The sequence below is a fragment of the Chiloscyllium plagiosum genome, unplaced genomic scaffold, assembly GCF_037043375.1.
Source record: "Chiloscyllium plagiosum isolate Xiang-an unplaced genomic scaffold, Cpla_swu_hap1 HiC_scaffold_35, whole genome shotgun sequence".
Classification (NCBI taxonomy): domain Eukaryota; kingdom Metazoa; phylum Chordata; class Chondrichthyes; order Orectolobiformes; family Hemiscylliidae; genus Chiloscyllium; species Chiloscyllium plagiosum.
In genome coordinates, this window is record NW_028270173.1 from 51,568,363 (window position 1) to 51,591,198 (window position 22,836).

Genomic DNA, 22,836 nt, shown 5'->3' on the forward strand with positions numbered 1-22,836 from the left:
CTGAGCCATTGCCATAAAAAGAGAAGATATATAGACTCCTCAATATCTCAGCTACTTTAAGAAAAAGTGAGGTTAAACATATTAATTTTGGTTGCAGAGAAGGGATCCCAACATATGGATGTGTCTTCTATCAAGGGTCAATCAACCACATTATGAGCTTATGTGACTACCTCAAGTTTTGTTTTCAAATGATATTCCCAGTACACTCAAGATTGTTCAGCAAATGTCTGATTGTTGAAGAGATTGAACAATAGATGTTTTGTTTCGGGTTTTGCAGGCTTAGGTTGGTTAATTATGGTCTGCATTCTGCTGTTATGAACCAAGGAACATACTGATTGAGTCAATCAGCCTATCAGTGGGATATATTGCCACATATTTAGCATCACACTGACATGGAAATTTATACAAAGCATTGCTCAGTTGTGTGGGAGGCAGAATATCTTTTTGTATTTCCTAAGGAAAATCCTGTTTGTGTAGAATACCACTCACATTGCCACTGCACAGTAACAGAGGGACTGGGCTTGCTTAGTCTTTGAGATGTTTAAATCTACTGTTAAATGTGATTCTCTGATTAGTCTGCTCTTGCTGTAGTGAACAAAACCTCGACCAAGAACAAAATTAGGATTATCATAAATATTATTTTTTAAATTTCCCAATGTTTTGGGGTGTTAGTTACCCATTCCTTCCTACGTAGCAATTCTTTGACCAATTAGGTTTACTCTTTAACCAATCAGCACCTCTTCTCTTGGTCAATTATTGTTGTCATCATTTGGAATTTGGTATTTTTACGTTTGTTCTGATGAGTGCAAAATGAAAAACATTGGCATCATGTCTCAGCAAATATAAGGTAGGAAACATTTACAGACACCCTCTGATGTATAGATACCGTAGCAGGGTAGGGATGAGATATGGATTCCTGATGAAGGGCTTTTGCCTGAAATTTCGGTTTTCCTGCTCCTTGGATGCTGCCTGACCTGCTGCGCTTTTCCAGCACCACACTCTCAACTCTGATCTCCAGCATCTGCAGTCCTCACTTTTGTCTAGGAGCAGGAGTCGGCCATCTGGCCCTTTGAGCCTGCTCCACCCTTCAATAAGATCATGGCTGATCTTTCCATGGCCTCAGCTCCACTTACCCACCCTCTCACTATATCCCTTAACTCCTTTACTGTTCAAAAGATTATCCAACTTAGCTTTAAAAACATTGGATGAGGAGATATCATTAGGGGATATGAGGAAAATATTTCATTAAAACAGGTCAAGCACTTAACAGATAATATATAGAAATCTATCCTCCACTCAGTTATTTTCTACACAGGTTTGTCCAACCATTTATTTGTTATTAAAGGCAACACTAAGCTGGATTAAATCATTTGTTTATTGACAAGGAGGTGATAGCTGATTAAAGTTTATATTTCATGAAAAAAGTTGAATCGAGGAATATCTTTATAGAAAATTCAATTACATTCAAAACTGTAGAGCAGAATACAGATTGTTTGGATACAATTTCAAACTATCACCAGCGAAGAATTTCCGAATACCATCTTAGTTGGTATTGTTTGGATGAAAATTTTAATATTCTATTGGGATAATATTGCCAGGAATCATATTTTCTCCAATAATTGACGTAAACAACAACAAATTTGTCATCTGTTATTTAATTATTTAAGGAAAGTATCGATAATAATAAAACACCAAAACCTAAAGGAATAATCGTGTTTGTTAATAACATGTTTATTATTTCTGCTTTACAGAATTAGAAACCTGTTACAATTACCACTTTATTCTGAATAATCCATATCGTTGTGACATCAATTACAATGATTCAGCAATGTCAGTCTTATTTGACTTTCAAAGAGACAGTTCAAAATAGAATATCAGGTGAATTCATGACAGATAACTGGAAGAACAAAAAGGCAGCTTCCCTTTTCAGATGAGATCCTTTTAGTGACATTAAGAAGAGGAGTTTCAACTTGCTGCCTGGCAATAAAGCAGGAGACCCAATCAGGTGCCTGTCTCACTCTGGTTTGTAGGCATTATAGAAATTACTTAAAGGTGAAGAAACAATTACCCCAAATTTAATTTTCTGGTCAATTATTTACATGTGGGAACGGGTTACTTTTTCCACCTGTTAACCATCAGTTGCACCTTTAGAAACTCCTTCAAACCTGGTAAATCGGCTGGAAATTTCTCAGAGCTGCTGTCTCTGCCACTCCATGACCTTCCGGTAGGACTGGGTGTGAGCTGAAGAGATACCAATAAAGCACTTTGGACTGAAGGTGGGAAGTGGGGCTGGCAGATTTCTGGAGATGAGTATCATACCAGGGGGGAGCGAAGAGGAAGGGGCAGACAGCTTCCGAGAGTAGGTGGGATGGTATGGATGGGGGCGAAGAGGAAAAGGGGCGTCTCAGGGTCTGTGTTTGAAGTTAGCAAGCTATTTTAACTCACTAATTGTTAATTTGTATTTATCTTCAATGTCTTTTTCAACTTGTTCCCAAGATATATTCCAACTAGAAATGCTGTCTGCTGGTTTTGCTGAGTATTTATCAGCAAATTCAGTGTTATATTTGTAGAAAACCCATTTCCAAAAGGCTGACGTTTCAATGCTGGTGTCAAATGGAATATTCCAGCGTTTGTACCGGTCATTGAGTTGCCTGTAGTTCTTGGTAGGAAACCATTTCCCGCCGGTATCTTCATTCATGAAACTGCCATCACTCCCAACACATGTTGTACAATTCTCTGACACCAATATCTCAGTAGTGACATATCTTTCTCCATTCAGCCCTTTACTCCGGTGATATTCAGTGCTGTGCTGTGAGTGCTCCCTGCTTGTACAATCACACAGGACCCCACAGAAGGGACACCGCTCCCCACAGCCACATAACATTGTATACAATTCACTGGATGGATCTGTGGGGAGTGCAGAGATTTTCCCAGCAATATCCTTCCCCCAATCTTTAACCCTTTCGTTCAAATCATTTGTACTGATAAAGCTTTCAATTTCTTGTTTGAAGTTCTGGGCGTTAATCTTTTCAGACTGAAAAGTAACAGGTCCCAGTGTCTCTTGTGGAATCTGTATCTCATCCCCCAGTTTTGCCCTAAATGTCTGAATGATCCCAATCACTGATTGCTCATTATTTGGAGGTGTGATATATGTCAGAGTTTCCCTCACCCGGGTGATAATCCCAGACAGAATATAGAGTGCGTGAGAGCACAGCAGAGGAACATGTTCATCATCTGTGGCTGTACAATAAAGGACAACTTGTTCTTTCAGCCAATCTTTTTCGAATGACATGGTGTGTTTTATATATCGGTAATATTCTTCAAACGTATCTCTCTCCCTCAAGTGAAGCATCAGAGCCACTTGGAAGTTTTTCCGGTACAAGAATTTCCCTCCCTTGCAGTTGTACCTCATGTGATGAGCAATATTCGATCCCAGTTTATTCTCCACAGCTTGGATTATGGCTGGAATCAGGCAATTTTCACAGAACAGTTCTGCTCTCCGTTTGGTTTGATCCTTCTCCTGGTAGGTATCCTTAAAACTTTGGCAGTAAGCTGCTTTCTCCTTTTGTAACTGCTCCACAGGATTGTGTTTCTTCAGGAAGTTTTCCTGCACTTCTTCATATTTTTTGATGGCAAATCCACAGATATGAAGTTTAAAATCCACACTGAATTGTTGAGTAAAAGTGAATCTCTGATCCTGGTGTGTCTGGATTTTCCCATCAATGACTCTCAGGAGTTCTCTGCAATGATTAGAATCATAATCCTGTTCCTGGTTCACTGTCTGATTCACAAACTGTTTACACTCCCTCACCCACTGAGCACACAGCTCCTGGGCACTTGGTATGTCATTCTTACCAATAAAAAAAGACTTCAGTTTATCAACACATTTCCAACCACATTGCTGAATATGGCTGCCATTTACTTGGAGTTTTACATCACTCAGTTGACACAGGGTTTTCTTGCTAAGTTGCTCATTGAGGAGTTTGGTATTCGCAGGCATGTTCTGCTGTAGACTTTGTTCCATGTCCTTCATTATATTGGCTTTTGGTGGTGGTGAATAGTTAAACATTGAAATTGTCTCTTGCCACATTTTCTCAAACGCTCTCTCCAGTTGTGTTTCATCCATTTCCCTGTTTTCCTGTCTGCACTGCTGTAGGAGGTTATTGACCTGTTCTTCAATCTGACTCTGATATTGTTCCTTAATCTCATTCACCTTCTGCAAAGCTCTCTTCCTTTGCACTGCTTCATTCCACTTTCTGTCCATGTACATCCCACGTTCAATGATCAGAGAATTGATGCTTCCGACAAAATCCTCCCTGTATTTTTCGACAAGGTTTGAGTTATTGTCAGTGGAATAATATTCCTCTAATTTTCGGAGAGCTTTTCCTTTCTGATCATTGAGCAATGCAATCTGTTCACTTTTCAAACTTTGAGCTTCCCTTTCTGGATCCTGTTTTGTATTAAAGATTCTGTTCTGTGCCTTTTGCAGGAAGGAATGTATCTCTTTCCTCAGTTCCCACTCCAGATCGGTGTATGTGACAGAGAGTTCTTTATAAGCTTCGGCTACCAGACTGTTCCGGAAACTGAAGATGAAATTCTCATATTTCACTGCATTCCACAGGGATTTAGTCCACTCAATAAACTCAGAGATGGTCGACAGTCTCCCTTTATTTCTCTTCTCTTTCAGATTCTGAAAAAGCCTTTTCTTCAGCTCAAACACCTTGTGGCTGTAGCTGCTATTAACAGCTGCCATGGGTGGATTCCCATGCCACAGGCCTGGGATATTCCAGTTATTCTCCATCGGATCATACTCTAACACATCGGAGAATTTGCTGAACTGTCCATCTCGGTTTTCCATTTTAGCTGCTGCCCGTGTCATCACATCCAGCTGTTCCAGCAGATGTTTGCAGCCTCTGATATTCTGATCATGAGCAGCCACGTCACTCACATTCTGGTGAACAAAGTAACAAACTGGCCTTTTCCCCACTTCTCTCATTCGTATAAATGCGTGGACCACTATCTGCAGCACGTCCTTCATCTCGGTGGAGTTCTCCATGGCCATATTTATCAAGGTGACATCACTTAACCCGATCACCAGGGTGGCAAGCTCATTGTCATGTTCATAGCTGCCGTCAATGTCTGACAGTTCTGGTGCTTTCAGCCCCTCAGTGTCGATCACCATGATGTACCCACAGCCCAGCTCCATCTGTAGATCTCCTGTAATCTTAATGAGCTGCATGAAGGCCCCACGGGTACAGCGCCCACTGCTCACAGCAAACTGCAAACCAAACATGGTGTTGAGAAGTGTGGACTTGCCTGTGCTCTGCACACCCAGCACCGTCAGCACAAACACATGGGTCTCTCTGCCAATCCTGGCTTCAACTGCCTTCAGTACATCAGCGACCCATTGTAAAGGGATGTTGGAAACATCTCCATCGATGAGCTCCAGAGGGAACCCGTCCAACATCAGCTCAGCAGCAAAGTGGGGTAATATTTGCACTGTGTCTCTCTCTTCCTCATTACGGTTCTCCTGCTTTATCAGTGTTTCATAGATCAGTCCGATTTCTCGCATGAAGTGTTCAAGTCCAAGGGAGCTGGCAGTTATCTGTCGGTCTAATTCCTGTAACTGTTTGTTGATTGTAGGGTCTTTCTGCTCCGTTGACTGTCCCTGAGATTTCTCATACAAAGCTTTATACTGTTCACGTAAAACAGAGAGAGTGTCTCTCGATCTGGAATCCAACTGGAATTTCATCCACTGCAGGAAATATGTCCTCTCATCCCTGTCTGTCAGGGCTGTGATAAAACCTTTCATATCAGCCGATATACCTTTCTCTCGCTGCTGCTTTAGGAGTTTCCTCTTCTCTTCCTCAAGGTCATTCCAATATTTTTGTGGTGAACTCTCCTTTCCCTGTTTTAGGCGACATTGTTCTTTTTCTATTTTGGAAACTTGTTGCCAAGTGAAACCCTGAAAAGACATGTTTTTTGATTTGTATTGGCTAATGGTCTCTCCTTTAATAGGGTTATAAATGTTACCAGATTTTTCTTTACCCTGTGAACACAGCTCGTCATCCTCATCTATTGAAATTCCCATCTCTCTTGCAGTTACTGCCAGTGTCTCCAAATGGCTGGGGTCCCGAATATTATTTTGATGGGTTATTTCCAAGGCCTTTTTCAATGTGGATCGCAGTGTCTTAGTAAACTCTGCATTGTTTCTTTTTCCTTGAAAGAATATTTGTTCCTTTTTAAACACTGAGGATGTAATGAATTCCTTTAAGTGCCCTTTAGTCTCACTGCTCACACTGCTCCCAGTGAGCACTATGTATTTACTCACTGGAGACTGGGCGAGGGACTTCAGGGTCTTGCTTGAGCCGCTGTCAACATTATCAATCCAAATAAAAACAGCTGAAGAGATGGTTGTCAGAAACTGAACCTGTGTGTGGAACTCGTGACCGTCACCTCGAAGGTTTAATATGGTCATTGGCTCTGGGAAAAGATCCAATTCCTCACTCCCACTGGGCAGGTACCAGCACAACTCGACAAGACCATCAGAAATCCTGCGAGGGATATCACCGCCCTCCATATTGTGATGGATGAAGAAGTTGTGATGTTGCTGGGAGGGGCTGAGGACTTCATTTAGAATCATTGATTTGGAGATGGAGCAGGAACCGAGTCGAATGAAGGAAAAGATGGGAATGTCGGCAGTCACCATATTTGTTTCCTTAAAGCCTGCACTGTCTCGGAGTGAGAGTGGGCACCACTTCTTCACAATGGAGCGCAGGGCCCACAGTAGGAAGGTGTAGCCCTTGTTGCCAGCAGGCAGTAACAGTGGCAATGCAAACTGGCACAGGGACATCTTTACCATCAGCTCCTGCTGCACGAATGGGTCAGCACACAGGAAAATAGACACAATGATATCCAGGGGATGGTATAAACCTTCACTGTGTTCATCCTGAGATAGAAAATCCAAGTTTTCTGATTCTGACTGATTTTGTGTCTTAGTTAGTTCATAATTAAAATTTCTTGCCCTGGAATGAACCATCATTAAATTCCGGAGAAAATATCCTGGTATTTCCTGAGGTGAATCAGGTGATTGATTTTGAAGTGTTTCTGCATTTACGCTGAGAATGTCACTCAGGAACAGCTTCTTACTTTGATACGCTAATTCCATGAGGAGTTTGGGAATATTGTTTCCTGTATTAAATTTTCCATAACTAATATCAGAATAATTGTTTTCAGAAACTGAATTATCTCTTTGGACTGAATTCTGTTCTTGGTCAGTTGTGGTTTTGTTTCCTTCCACTGAGTTATGTGACCCTGTGCTGTGTTCTGATTCTCCCAGAACAGGCTTTGTTGTGAACTGTGAGTTAGATTCAGTTATCATCTGTTCCACCTCAGTATTCATGGCTTCCTGATGGTGCAGAGAGAGATCAGGCTCTGGCTGTGCTGAAACTAAGAAAGATATCATATTAAATTATTTGATCAACATTATTCAGCCAGTAATTCAAACAGTGCTGTAAAAAAACAGAACTATACGGCTTTGTTATCCTATCACCTTACACTCTGCATCCGCCAACTCTGGCCTAAGCCCCCAGCTCATGAATTCACTCTCATTCACAAATTCCCTTGGTGTCACTCTGCCTATTGTTTTCATATTGTTTTCTATAGTCATTTCTTGTACAGAACTTGAAAATTACTGAACAAAGTCCTGCATTCACGAGGATTCAAGGAAGGTGAGGCAATCATGAATACCAACTCAAAGACCAATCGGTGTTAACCTGCTTGATTTAAAATTTAACAAAGCCTGGCGGTTAACTGTCGATCATCATTATTGGGTTCAACACAGCCAAGAGTCATCTAGACTTGAAACATGAGCTTGCTGTCTCTCCATGGATGCTGCTTAACCCACTGTGATCGCCAGCATTTGTTATTTTCAGTACAGATTCCACTTGTTGGCCAATCATGACCCTTCTTTAATGTTGGAGAAATGTTGGTTTTCCCTTTGAATTTGTTCACATGCAAAGTATCTTCATGTTTGTAAGACAAAAATCTTTGACAAAATGTGTTTTTTCAGCAATATTATTTTCTTTGTATCAAGAAGAAAATAATTGCTCTCCTGTTTTCTACATATCGCTTCTTCGATATCAGTGTACCTGGACAGCAAGAAACCTTGGTCCCATTGATCTTACCTTCCTGATGTACATGCAGAAAGTGGTTTTACTTTACATGACACTGAATTGCTTTGTTAACTGCTGCCAGTCCCACTCTGTGAGCTGCTGCAATCAGTCACAAACTTGGCTCCAATTTGGGATCTGCAGATGATGTATTATCAGCAAAACTCCAAAATGGGTCTTTCAGGAACTGCCCTCAGTTATTCCTCATGTCTTTTTGAAATCTTTCTCCTGTCACTTCAAAATATGCCATTCAATCTCAAATACCTGCACCCACCTCTGCCACCCTAGAGAAAGAACTCCTATCATTCCCCTTATCTATACCCCTCATGCTTTTATAAACCTCTACAAGGTCACCCTTCAACCCCCTACACTCCGGTGAAAAGGTCCCAGCCTATCCAGCATCTCCATATGCTCAGACACTCCATTCCTGGTAAAGTCTTGGTAAGTCACTTCTGAAATCTCTCCAGCTTAATAATACCCTTCCTACAACAGGGCAACCAGCACTGGACAGTACTCCAGAAGAAGTTAAGATTGTGGTGCTGGAAAAGCTGGGTCAGGCAGCATCCGAGGAGGAGGAAAATCGATGTTTTGGGCAAAAGCCCTTCATCAGGAATGTGGCTTCTGGATCAGGGCTGAGAGATACATGGGAAGGGGTGGGGTTGGTGGGAAGGTACCTGGGAAAGTGATAGGTGGATGAAGGTGAGGGAGAAGGAGATAGGTCAAAGGAGGGAGTGATGGACGGATCCGGAGCATGGTGCCGACTTGGAGGCTTGGGAATGGGATAATGTGGGGGGAGGGGAAATGAGGAAGTTGTTGAAATTCACATTATTGATGGTGTGGTTGCAGGGTCCCAAGGCAGAATATGAGGGGTTCCTCCTCCAGGCATTGTGTGGGAATGGTTTGGCAGTGGAGGAGGCCCAGGACTTGCATGTCCTTATCGGAGTGGGAGGGGGAGTTGAAGTGTTCAGCAACGAGGTGGTTGGGTTGGTGGGTGCAGGTGACATAAAGATGTTCTCTGAAAAGATCCGCAAGAAGGCGTCCTGTTTCCCCGATGGACAGGAGACCATACCGGGTGCAACGAATGCAGTAGCTGACATTGGTAGAGGTACAGGTACTCGAGAAGAAGCCTCCCTAACATCCTGTATAATCCCAACAAGACATCCATGATGACATCATGATGGACAAATTTTTTAAAATTCTTGAAGTAACAAGCAGAATATGTAAAGAGGAACCAGCATGTAATATATTTGGTCTTTGAAATTCCAAATTTGATGAAGGTGCCTCATATTAGGCCATTTGATAAAAGCCCGTGATGTTGGAGATAATTTCTTAGTATAGATAGAGTATTGACTAATTAATAGAAGGCAGAGCATTGGAATAAATTCAACATTTTCATGTTGGCAATGTGTAACTCAGCATGCAACTGGAATTGGTGCAGGGGCCACAATTATTTACAATATATTCAGCACTTGGATGGGGAAGTGAATATACTATTGTCAAGTTTGTGAGTTTCATGAGCATTGATGGGAGGGTAAGTAGTGAGGATGACACAAAAAGTCCACAGAGGATATATTCAGGTTAAGTGAGTGGGCAAAAACGTGGCAGATGGAATATGTGTGGGAAAATGTGAGATTATGCACATTGGCTGGAGAAAAGGAAGATGAAATAAATTGCAGATATTTTTGTTAGTTAGAATGGATATTTCACACTGTGTCCCCCACAGGCAAAATTAGAAGTGGTTGTAATCATTCAGGAAATAATGTAAACTTTTTATCATTATGGTAAGGAAATGTAGTGTTTTCACATGGGCTGTGTTTGCAAACAACTTGGGTTTTAAAACAGTGAATTGAATTTCTGAATTTTGATTTTTCTGCCCTAGGAAGAGGTCTGTTTTATTTCTGAAGTTTATTTGCTATAGTTATGACATGTTTCAGAGTTTGTGTCAACCTTGACAAAGTATATAAATGTGGAAAGGGAAATGTGACCGTTGTGCTGTGGTTCCCCTCCCCCTTCCTTTGAACATCTCTTGGCTTTGCATTACTTTGCAAACTGGTGTTCTTGTGGGTTTTTATTATATTGTGTTCCTCTCTTGCTTCATTGCTTTGGTGAAGGGCAAAGACATTTTTTAAAAAACTGTGATCACAGTTTTTTAAAAAAACATTTTTTAAAAAATGGGCAGCCTGGTGGCTCAGTGGTGAGCACTGCTGCCTCACAGCGGGGTTTGTTTCCAGTCTCGGACGAGTGTCCGTGTGGAGTTTGCACATTCTCCCCGTGTCTGCGTGGGTTTCCTCCGGGTGCTCTGGTTTCCTTCTATAATCCAAAGATGTGCAGGTTCGGTGAACTGACCATGCTAAATTGCCCATAGTTTTCGGGGATAAGTATATTAGGTCCATTAGTCAGGGGTAATTGGAGGATAATAGGGTTCGGGAATGGGTCTGGGTGGGTTACTCTTTGGAGGGTCAGTGTGGACTTGATGGGCTGAAGGACCTGTTTCCACACTGTAGGGATTCTATGATTCTATAATTATAAATGGAGGAGCTAAATATTATTTAAATGGAGAAAGACTCAAGAAACTGATAGAACAAAGGAGTCCTGGTACATGAATCACAAGAAATTGGCATCCATTATCAAAGGGAATAGATAAAGATTCCTTGGCCTTACAAAGAGTCCAAAACTGAAACAAAGGGAAATAAAACAGACCTCTTCCTAGGGCAGAAAATCAAAAACAAGCACAAACTCTAAAGGCAAAATGAATACCTATGCTATTGAAATACAAAAAAGTTACGGAATCAAAATATCATTGTCCAGGCTAAACCATCATTGTCCAGGCTAAACCATCATTGTCCAGGCTAAACCATCATTATCCAGGCTAAACTATCATTGTCCAGGCTAAACCATCATTGTCCAGGCTAAACCATCATTATCCAGGCTAAACCATCATTATCCAGGCTAAACCATCATTGTCCAGGCTAAACTATCATTGTCCAGGCTAAACCATCATTATCCAGGCTAAACTATCATTGTCCAGGCTAAACCATCATTATCCAGGCTAAACCATCATTATCCAGGCTAAACCATCATTATCCAGGCTAAACCATCATTGTCCAGGCTAAACCATCATTGTCCAGGCTAAACCATCATTATCCAGGCTAAACCATCATTGTCCAGGCTAAACTATCATTGTCCAGGCTAAACCATCATTATCCAGGCTAAACTATCATTGTCCAGGCTAAACTATCATTGTCCAGGCTAAACCATCATTGTCCAGGCTAAACCATCATTGTCCAGGCTAAACCATCATTGTCCAGGCTAAACTATCATTGTCCAGGCTAAACCATCATTGTCCAGGCTAAACCATCATTGTCCAGGCTAAACTATCATTGTCCAGGCTAAACCATCATTGTTCAGGCTAAACCATCATTGTCCAGGCTAAACCATCATTGTCCAGGCTAAACCATCATTGTCCAGGCTAAACTATCATTGTCCAGGCTAAACCATCATTGTCCAGGCTAAACTATCATTGTCCAGGCTAAACCATCATTGTCCAGGCTAAACCATCATTGTCCAGGCTAAACTATCATTGTCCAGGCTAAACCATCATTGTTCAGGCTAAACCATCATTGTTCAGGCTAAACCATCATTGTCCAGGCTAAACCATCATTGTCCAGGCTAAACTATCATTGTTCAGGCTAAACTATCATTGTCCAGGCTAAACCATCATTGTCCAGGCTAAACCATCATTGTCCAGGCTAAACTATCATTGTCCAGGCTAAACCATCATTGTCCAGGCTAAACCATCATTGTCCAGGCTAAACTATCATTGTCCAGGCTAAACCATCATTGTCCAGGCTAAACCATCATTGTCCAGGCCAAACTATCATTGTCCAGGCTAAACTATCATTGTCCAGGCTAAACCATCATTGTCCAGGCTAAACTATCATTGTCCAGGCTAAACCATCATTGTCCAGGCTAAACTATCATTGTCCAGGCTAAACCATCATTGTCCAGGCTAAACCATCATTGTCCAGGCTAAACCATCATTGTCCAGGCTAAACCATCATTGTCCAGGCTAAACTATCATTGTCCAGGCTAAACTATCATTGTCCAGGCTAAACCATCATTGTCCAGGCTAAACTATCATTGTCCAGGCTAAACCATCATTGTCCAGGCTAAACCATCATTGTCCAGGCTAAACTATCATTGTCCAGGCTAAACCATCATTGTCCAGGCTAAACTATCATTGTCCAGGCTAAACTATCATTGTCCAGGCTAAACCATCATTGTCCAGGCTAAACTATCATTGTCCAGGCTAAACCATCATTGTCCAGGCTAAACCATCATTGTCCAGGCTAAACTATCATTGTCCAGGCTAAACCATCATTGTCCAGGCTAAACTATCATTGTCCAGGCTAAACCATCATTGTCCAGGCTAAACTATCATTGTCCAGGCTAAACCATCATTGTTCAGGCTAAACCATCATTGTCCAGGCTAAACCATCATTGTCCAGGCTAAACTATCATTGTCCAGGCTAAACCATCATTGTTCAGGCTAAACTATCATTGTCCAGGCTAAACCATCATTGTCCAGGCTAAACTATCATTGTCCAGGCTAAACCATCATTGTCCAGGCTAAACTATCATTGTCCAGGCTAAACCATCATTGTCCAGGCTAAACTATCATTGTCCAGGCTAAACTATCATTGTCCAGGCTAAACCATCATTGTCCAGGCTAAACCATCATTGTCCAGGCTAAACTATCATTGTCCAGGCTAAACCATCATTGTCCAGGCTAAACTATCATTGTCCAGGCTAAACTATCATTGTCCAGGCTAAACTATCATTGTCCAGGCTAAACTATCATTGTCCAGGCTAAACCATCATTGTCCAGGCTAAACTATCATTGTCCAGGCTAAACCATCATTGTCCAGGCTAAACCATCATTGTCCAGGCTAAACTATCATTGTCCAGGCTAAACCATCATTGTCCAGGCTAAACCATCATTGTCCAGGCTAAACCATTGTCCAGGCTAAACTATCATTGTCCAGGCTAAACCATCATTGTCCAGGCTAAACCATCATTGTCCAGGCTAAACTATCATTGTCCAGGCTAAACCATCATTGTCCAGGCTAAACTATCATTGTCCAGGCTAAACCATCATTGTCCAGGCTAAACTATCATTGTCCAGGCTAAACCATCATTGTCCAGGCTAAACCATCATTGTCCAGGCTAAACCATCATTGTCCAGCTCCAGCGACACCCATCAGTCACGAAAGACTCCACTGATCACTGTATAGGATCACACTATATAGGACAAACAGGAAGACAGCTAACGATCCGCATCCACGAACATCAACTAGCCACGAAACGACACGACCAGCTATCCCTAGTAGCCACACACGCAGACGACAAGCAACATGAATTTGACTGGGACAACACTACCATTATAGGGCAAGCGAAACAAAGAACAGCCAGGGAATTCCTAGAAGCATGGCACTCATCCACAAACTCCATCAACAAACACATCGACCTGGACCCAATATACCGGCCACTACAGCGGACAGCTGAAACAACCGGAAGCGGCAGGGACAGGCCACTATAAATGCCGGAGGAAACACCACAGAAGCGCTTCACAGGAGGCTCCCAAGCACTGAGGATGTCACCTAGACAGGGGACGAAACGTTTGCAACAAAAACTTCCAGCTTGGCGAACAAAACCACAGCAACGAGCACCCGAGCTACAAATGTTCTCACAAACTTTGAACACCTACGGGCGAGAGACGCTACGACAAGCCAGGAAATGGGAATCCTGCGCTAACCGCCTAAGCGCCACAAACGAACAACTCCGGTTCCTGCATGAATGCCGAAAGAATCGAATCCTTCCACCAAGTGTCAGATACAGACCACCAGTCAACAACCCACAAGCCAGAGACACAGCCAGACAGAAAGGACTCAGGGTGATCCAGGTAATGATTACAGACGCTCACAACATACTTCACAGATACAGACATGAAATTGCGCGCCAAAAGTCGTTAATTTCAAAAACCACGAATCAGGAATGGACCCGGACCATAGAACAGGCTGTCACCATAGGACAGAACAGGACTACACACCGCAAAAAAACGGCACTAAAAGAAAAAGTGGCCAAACTAACACACAACAAAGAGGACACCACAACACACACCTGGGTTAAAAACCTCTCCCACAGACAGCTCACAGACACGGAAAGAACAATACTGGCCAAGGGACTCAACTACAACCACAGGGACGCCAAGACAGCAGACTTCCTAGCAGCACTAGAATGCACACTCAGGAACAATGTACTGACAGAAGAGACACAACAAACAGTGAGGCAAAGTATCGTACCCCTGATAACAAGGAAAAGACAAACACATAACCTCAACACCAAGGAGAGGGAAGCACTAAAATCACTAAGAAACGATAAGAACATAATCATACTACCAGCAGACAAAGGCAGATTGACGGTCATCCTGGACAAAGCAGAGTACATCCAAAAAGCACAACAACTACTTGCAGATACCAACACCTACCAAAAGAGGGAGTTTGACCCCACCCCACAGCTCACCAATAGGATAAACAACACACTGAGGAACCTACAAAAAAACGGACAGATAACCAGAGCTGACCTACAAAGAATGAAACCTGAAAGCAACAACACCCCCAGATTCGATGGACCTAAAGTGCACAAACCAGACATCCCACTCAGACCCATAGTATCACTACCAGGGACACCATCACACAAACTGGCTAAAGAACTACAGCAGAAACTGAAACACTTGATCAGCGGATCCAGACACTCTATACAATCAACACAGGAATTCTTGGACATCATCAGAAATATACACGTAGACAAGGAAGAAACCATGGTCTCATTCAACGTAACGGCACTGTTCACGTCTATTGACAAAGCCCTAGCCAGAGAAACAATAGCCAACCTGCTGAACAGACATAACAGACAACAGGACGTTGAACCCATCAACAAAGACGGCATACTTAAACTACTGGACTTGTGCCTCATAACACACTTCACATTCAACAACCAGATATACGAACAAATCAAAGGAACACCCATGGGCTCACCGATCTCTGGACTCAGAGCAGAAGCAGTAATGCAAAGGTTAGAACAAACAGTCTTACCACAAATTCAACCCAAACTCTGGGTCAGGTATTTTGATGACACCTTTGTAATCATTAAAAACACGGAAATAGAGAATACACACCAGATCATCAACGCCACACTCACAGGAATCCGATTCACTGGAGAGGAAGAAAAGGACAACCAACTCCCATTCCTAGACGTGATGGTACAGAGAACACCAAACGGAGAATTCACCACTAAGGTACACAGGAAAGCCACACACACAGACCAAGTCCTGAACTATGAAAGCAACCACCCCAACACACACAAACGAAGTTGCATCAAGACACTATTCAAAAGGGCCACAACACACTACAGTACACCAGAACTGCAAAAAGAGGAAGAGGAACACCTATACAAGGTATTCGCAAAAAACGGATATCCTCGCAATTTCATCAACAGATGCCTAAGGGAAAGACAACAGAACGAGGACATGCCGCAACCCAAAGGACTAGCCACACTACCATACATCAAGAACATCTCTGAAATGACATCCAGACTACTGCGACCACTAGGACTTATAACAGCACACAAACCAACAGCCACTCTCAGACAACAACTCACCAAAACGAAGGACCCGATACCCAGCATGAGCAAAACTAATGTAGTGTACAAAATCCAATGCAAGGACTGCACAAAACACTACATAGGACAAACAGGAAGACAGCTAACGATCCGCATCCACAAACATCAACTAGCCACGAAACGACACGACCAGCTATCCCTAGTAGCCACACACGCAGACGACAAGCAACATGAATTTGACTGGGACAACACTACCATTATAGGGCAAGCGAAACAAAGAACAGCCAGGGAATTCCTAGAAGCATGGCACTCATCCACAAACTCCATCAACAAACACATAGACCTGGACCCAATATACCAGCCACTACAGCGGACAGCTGAAACTGACAACCGGAAGCGGCAGGGACAGGCCACTATAAATGCCGGAGGAAACACCACAGAAGCGCTTCACAGGAGGCTCCCAAGCACTGAGGATGTCACCTAGACAGGGGATGAAACGTTTGCAACAAAAACTTCCAGCTCGGCGAACAGAACCACAGCAGTGATCACTGTATGCTTCCTCTCCACCCGAGTGTGGAAGTCACCCTCAGAGAGGGATAGACAGTCAGTATCAAGGAGACCCTCTTCAGCCTGCTACCTGTACCTGTTCATCTCCATCATGGCTAGGACCACAGCCATGAATAGGCTCAGAGACTTGCTACACCTCCCCTGCACCAAGTGCCCAAAGATCACGAGTGTGAGGCTGAAATGCAAACAAGACTTCAACAGGAGACCCTTCAAAAACTGAAAAAAGACTGCAAATGGACACGCTCAATGTAAATCTGAAACACCATCCTCTCCAGGTCCAGACTATGGCCATGGTCTGTCACCTGGTAAATTAACTCATTAGCCATTTGCACGGGATCAACAATGCAGCACTGTCCACCCCAGATCCCTGATATAGGAGAGGACAGGAATTGCATGTTGATACCATAGGACACTTCCTGGGGCACAAATCAAAAACAGATATAAACTCAAAATCAAATGGAAGCAACCGTAAAACTAACTAACTCAGAATATTGTTATCCAGACTGATAATATCTTCTAGAGCGTGCGGCACCGAGAAGTCTTGAAAGGTTGTGACTGTGCCACTGAGCACCATCTGCTCCCGCTCCATGGACATCCGAGTGCAGATATAAGAGAAGCAGACGGTCAGGAATGATAAGATCCTCCTCAGCACCATGTCTGCACCTGTTAATGGCAATCTTGGCCAGGCCCAGGCGTAAAGGCATGGGAATGTCTGTAGACTTGTCAGCCCCTCCCCGCATCAGGTACCTGTAGATCAGGAGTGTGGGGCTGAAGTGCAACCAAAGTTTTAACAGCAGCCCCTTCAAAAAAACCAAAAAGGATATGCAAATAGTTGCACTCAACATAAATGTGCCACACCATCTCCTCCAGATTACAGAACGTGCATGTGGGTCTGGCACCCAGTAAATCTGATTCACCAGTTACACGGGCCCACCGTGTGCAGCACTCTCCACCCCTGATCCCCCAAGTAAGAGGGGAGGAGCCCTTTGTAGAGGGCCCTCCACTTCCTGAGGGCAGAATATTATGCCAGGGTGTGTAGGTGCTGATTGATAACATCACAGGGTAGAGTGTACAGCATCAGCTTATACAGATAGTGCCTCTGTGCTATCAGAAAGGGGCACCAGGAGGATATCCCTGAGATGGCTCAGATTGCCGCAGGGGAGGGTCCATGGTGCAGAACTAATATCGACATCCAGTCAGACAGGGCTCAGTTCATCTGGAAGCCCACCACACGCCTGAATCACCTTGAGTGCACATGTGGTGTTGGGGCCGAATGCCTTGTCTGCCAGGCTGCAGATGGGACAGGGACAACGTGGGGCTAAAGTAAAAAAACCCTCTTTGAAGGGATCCAAAATCAAAACAAAGGGAAATAAAACAGCCCTCAAAATGGATCAAATCAAAACAAATACAAAGCTCAAGATCAAAAGGAAACTTGTACTACAGAAGCAAAGAAAGATGAACTAAATCATAATATCATGATCCAGGCTAATCATGCTCTCCATCCCATTGGTCATGAGCAGCCTCCACTGTGCCAGTGAACACTGCATGCTTCCACTCCAGGGGCACCTGAATTCAGATGTAACTGTGAAAGTGGGGCAGACAGTCAGGAACACTGAGCCCCTCCTCAGTATGCTGCGAATGGCCATCTTAGACAGGCTCAGGATCAAAGCCATGAGAAGACTTGTACACTTGTCCATCGGTACCACATCGGATGCCCATGGATCAGGACGGTGGGGCTGATATCGGGGGAACTACACTTTTAAGAGCAGCCCCCTCAACCAACTAAAAGGACCAGACTCTCTCTACATAAATATGAAACATCTCCTCCAGGCCACAGAATTTGCCCATGGTGTGGCACCCAATAACTTTGCTTAGTTGCTGGTTGCATGGACCCCACATGCAGCACTCTGCACTCAGATCCCTGATGTAAGAGGGAACAACACCTTGGTAGATTGCCGTCCACTGGGGATATCCGTTGCTTGTGGGCAGAACATTGTGCCAAGGCGTGTCTGTAAGGTAGGGAAAAGCATGACAGTGGAGAGAGTTCAGCATTAGCCATCCAAAAGACACTGGGAAGATATCTCTGAGGCAGCCCAGAATGAAGAACAGCACATCACAGGGTGGGTCTGTGGCACAGGTCCAATGTCGAATTCTGGAACAGACAAGGGTCAGTTCATCCAGATGCCTTTCCTCATCAGACGACTACTTACTGACTACATAACTGCCTTCAACACAACAATACCAACCAAACTCATTTCTAAACTCCAAGACCTAGGTCTGAGCAACCCCCACTCTGTAACTGGGCCCTCGACTCCCTGACACACAAGCTGCAAATTGTTTTCCAGTTGTAGGGGAATTAAAGCAATGTGTGGAGACACCAGTGGTTTCAGTAAGGTCTCTTCTCCTGCATTGACAGCACCTGTTATGTGAAAAGAAAACTATCAGAATTTCCTGACTCTGAATGTTTTCACAATAGAGTTGGAATACATTATAAAATCCAACAGCACCAGAAAGGTGATACTCTGATTTGGAACAGTGAAAGTAGAAAAATATAGAACACATTAAAAGTCACAGCCCAAGCAGAAGACTGAAGCCTGTCAATCCCATTGGTCAGTGAAGAGCAGTGGATTGATCCAATGTACTTGATATCACAATATCTCCGCTACAATAATCCTCAATACCACTGTCCTGCAAGGCCTGTGTACTCAACCCCTTAGTATGCTCCCTGTACACTCATGACTGTGTGACCAAATCCCATCTTAACTCCAACTACGCTGCTGACAAAACTACCATTGTCATTCGGATCTCAAACAACAATGAAACAGAATACAAGAAAGAGAGCAAGTGCTTGATGGCAATATTCTCTTTCTTAAAGTCATCAAAGTGAACGAGCTGGTTATTGATTTCAAAAAGCAGAGTGGAGGGCTTGCCACTGTCTGCTTCCATGGTGTTGAGGAGGTTGAAAGTGTCAGGTTCCTGGCAGTGACAATAACCAACAATTGGTCCTGTTCCATCCACTTGGGCAAGAAAGGCCAACAACACCTCTACTTCCTCAGGAGGCGAAGGAAATTTAAAGACTGTTGCCAATTTTAATAGCTGTACCGTGGAAAGCATTCTATCTGGATGCATTACATCCTGGCATGGCAACTGCTCTGCTCAGGACTGTAAGAAACTACAGAGAGTTGTGAACACATCCCAGTCCATTATGTAAGTGGATCTCTCATCCACTGACACCATTTATACCTACTGACTTGGTAAGGCAGCCAACATAATCAAAGGCCCCTTCCATCCTGGTTATCATCTCTTCCAACCTCTTCCAAAAGGCAGAAGATAAAAAAGCTTCAATTCATGGACCAACAGATTCAAGAACAGCTTCTTCCCTGCATCTTTTAGACTTCTGAATGGACCGCGCAAATCCTAAATTTAATGTTGATCTCACTCTTTTTGTACCTCCTTTGTAGCCGTAGCACTGTCTTTGCTTTGTTCTATGACTCTAATGCATTTTGTAAGGTATGATCTGTACCCAGGTACATGTGACAACAGTAAATCAAATCAAACCAAATCACTCATTTCAGTCTGGTAAACCTTCTCAGAACTGCTTCCAATATTGACATTAATATCTTCCCATAAGTCTGGTGCTCAGTAGTGTACACAGTATACCCGATGCAGTCTCACCAATGCTGTGCATACATAAAAATCCTCTCTAGTTTGGCATTCAGTTCCCCTTCCAGTCAATCATAACATTCTATTAGTTTTCCTGATTACTTGCTGGACCTGAATACTGACCTCCAATTCACAAACCAGGACATCAGGTTTCTCTGCATCTCAGAACTCTCCAAGCTCTCAGCATTTAGATTACATTTTTAAAAAATTCTCTCTGCCGAAGTGGACAACTGTGCATTTTCCTACATTATAATCCATTGCCAGATCTTTTCCCACTCATTTAACCCATCTACATCCATTTGTAGGCTCCTTATGTCATCTCATTTTCCCGCCAATCTATCTGCCATTAGCAACTTGGGTACCATGCCTTTAATTCCTTCATCCAAATCCTTGACATAAATTGTCAAGGATTGTGGGTTCAGCACTGACCCCTGTGGCACATGTGATACCATACCACATTGAAAAATAGACCCACTTTTTTCTGCTTTCTGCTTCCTATTGACCAACCAATCTCCTATCTCAGCCTTTGTTACTCCTGACTACATAAAAAAAACTTTATCTCCAAGGAATGATCCCACATTCTAGACTCTCCCTAAAGAGGATACACTCTCTCCATACCAACCTGTCAGGATCCCTCCAGATCTTGTGTGTTTCAATCAAGTCACTGCTACAGACAGATCTAAACTCCAGCATTTACAAACATAACATGTCAAACTTTCCTCATCAGGTGACCTGGCCATTCCAGATACTACTCTTTAAACCTTCCCTGAACAGCTTCCAGTTTCTTTCCATTCTTTCGTAAATGACAAGACCAATACTGTACACAGAACTGCAGGTGTGGTCACACCAGTGCGCTTTATAACCAAAGCACAACTTCCTAATTTCTGAACACATTTTGAACACATATGCAAATTTTTAAAAATGATTCATTCACGGGATGAGGGCATTGCTGGCGAGGTCAGCAATTATAGCCCATCTCTCATTGCCCAGAGGGCATTAAGAGTCAACCACATTGCTGTGGGCCTGAAGTCATATGTAGACCAGACCAGACCAGACCAGGTAAGGATGGCAATTCCCTTCCTTAAGGGACATGAGCAAACCAGATTTTTTTTTCTGACAATTGACAATGAATTTATGGTCTCTTAATTCCAGATTTGAATGGAATTCATGTTCTGCTGTTTGCTAAGCAGGTGCCAAGGACATTACCTGGGTCTCTGGATTAATAGTCAAATAATAATACCGCAGGGCCTTCACCCTCCCTAAAGTACAGTACAGTATCATCTTTTGTAGTCAGACATGTTTCTAAAAACACAAATGTGGTGAATTCACAGACATTTTTAATACTTATGGAATTACTGTAATGCTAACACAACCATTGTCACACCTATCCACAACCTTGTTGTCTCATAATAATACTCCAGCCCCCCTTATACTCAGACACACGAATAGATAATCTCACATTCTACAGGTTTCCTTGAAATGAAATTGTTTTCCAGTTGTAGGGGAATCACTGCAATGTGTGGAGACACCAGTGGTTTCAGTAAGATCTCTTCTCCTGCATTGACAGCACCTGTTATGTGAAAAGAAAACTATCAGAATTTCCTGACTCTGAATGTTTTCACAATAGAGTTGGAATACATTATAAAATCCAACAGCACCAGAAAGGTGATACTCTGTTTTGGAACAGTGAAAGTAGAAAAATATAGAACACATTAAAAGTCACAGCCCAAGCAGAAGACTGAAGTCTGTCAATCCCATTGGACAGTGAAGAGCAGTGGATTGATCCAATGTACTTGATATCACAGTACAACAACCCCAAGACAGAAATTGATGTTACAGTATAACGAGTGTAACTCAAGCAAGGAATCAATCAGTAAAAAGACAGTCACAAAGGAAATGAGCTGGATGTACTAATCTTTACTTGGAGGTATACAAGATAAGTCTGACCAGTCTGTCTCATTGACCAGTTTTACTGTTTTTTGCCCCTTGTGATTATCTCGATCACACATGCTTATACACATGCTCAAAATATTTTACATTCACACACCTCCAAATAGTATTTCACACTATCCGGCCACCCTCTCACTGTCTCACAGTAATGTAGAAGACCATCCTCACACTCATATATACAAACAGCTAAACTCACACTTGCAGGTTCTTTCCCACATGAATCTATTTCACTGACCTGTACATAAACTGTCTGTGTTCCAGCTGTGGGGGAGTCACTATCGGGACTGGATGGACCAGAGTTTTCACAAAGATCTCAGATACAGGAACAACGGCACTTGCTGAAACACTGTCGAAGACTCTCATCCGTCGTGGGAGATGAAGTTAGTTTCTGATTGTTTCAGTGGCTAAAAGTCTTGTCTTAACAGGTATTTATATCTGGAATAAAGCTGCAATCCGATATAGATAAGGATTAGTTACTGTGGGCACTGATACTTTCTTCGCCAGATCATAAAATTCTGACCTTGTATAGAAGTCAGCATTGGGGTTTCAAACCGTTTCACTTTCACTTGTTCAGTTGCAGTTCTCCACAATGAAACTGTTTCCGGGAAATGCTGAAAGTTTCGTTTTTACTCAAATTTCACATTGGAGAAACATGGTCTACTGCACTGTCCTTCATCTACTTCCTTGATCACCCGTTCAAAAACTCAATCAAACTTGTGAGACATGATTTCTTATGCACAAAGCCGTGCTGACTATTCCAAATAAGTCCTTGCCTCTCCAAATGCCTGTAGATCCTGACTCTTAG

At 42.9% G+C, this 22,836-nt stretch overlaps 1 protein-coding gene and 1 pseudogene across 3 annotated transcripts in view; one reads left to right on the forward strand and one right to left on the reverse strand.

The window, feature by feature from the left end:
* The window catches only part of LOC148140861 (class I histocompatibility antigen, F10 alpha chain-like), a 466,638-nt pseudogene that overhangs the window by 23,034 nt on the left and 420,768 nt on the right, over positions 1-22,836 (forward strand). The gene's annotated exons all lie outside the window — the stretch shown is intronic.
* On the reverse strand, positions 1,711-22,574 carry LOC148140862 (interferon-induced very large GTPase 1-like). 2 transcript variants are annotated; one of them, XM_087979616.1, is made up of 3 exons: positions 22,267-22,574; positions 21,541-21,651; positions 1,711-7,449 (listed from the first exon to the last, which is right to left on the reverse strand). In XM_087979616.1, the coding sequence occupies exon 3, from the start codon at positions 7,400-7,402 to the stop codon at positions 2,432-2,434; it is 4,971 nt and encodes a 1,656-aa protein (XP_087835742.1). In that variant the 5' UTR covers positions 7,403-7,449; positions 21,541-21,651; positions 22,267-22,574; the 3' UTR covers positions 1,711-2,431. The 2 variants fall into 2 exon arrangements, with proteins under 2 accessions (XP_087835742.1, XP_087835743.1); XM_087979617.1 differs by lacking the exon at positions 21,541-21,651.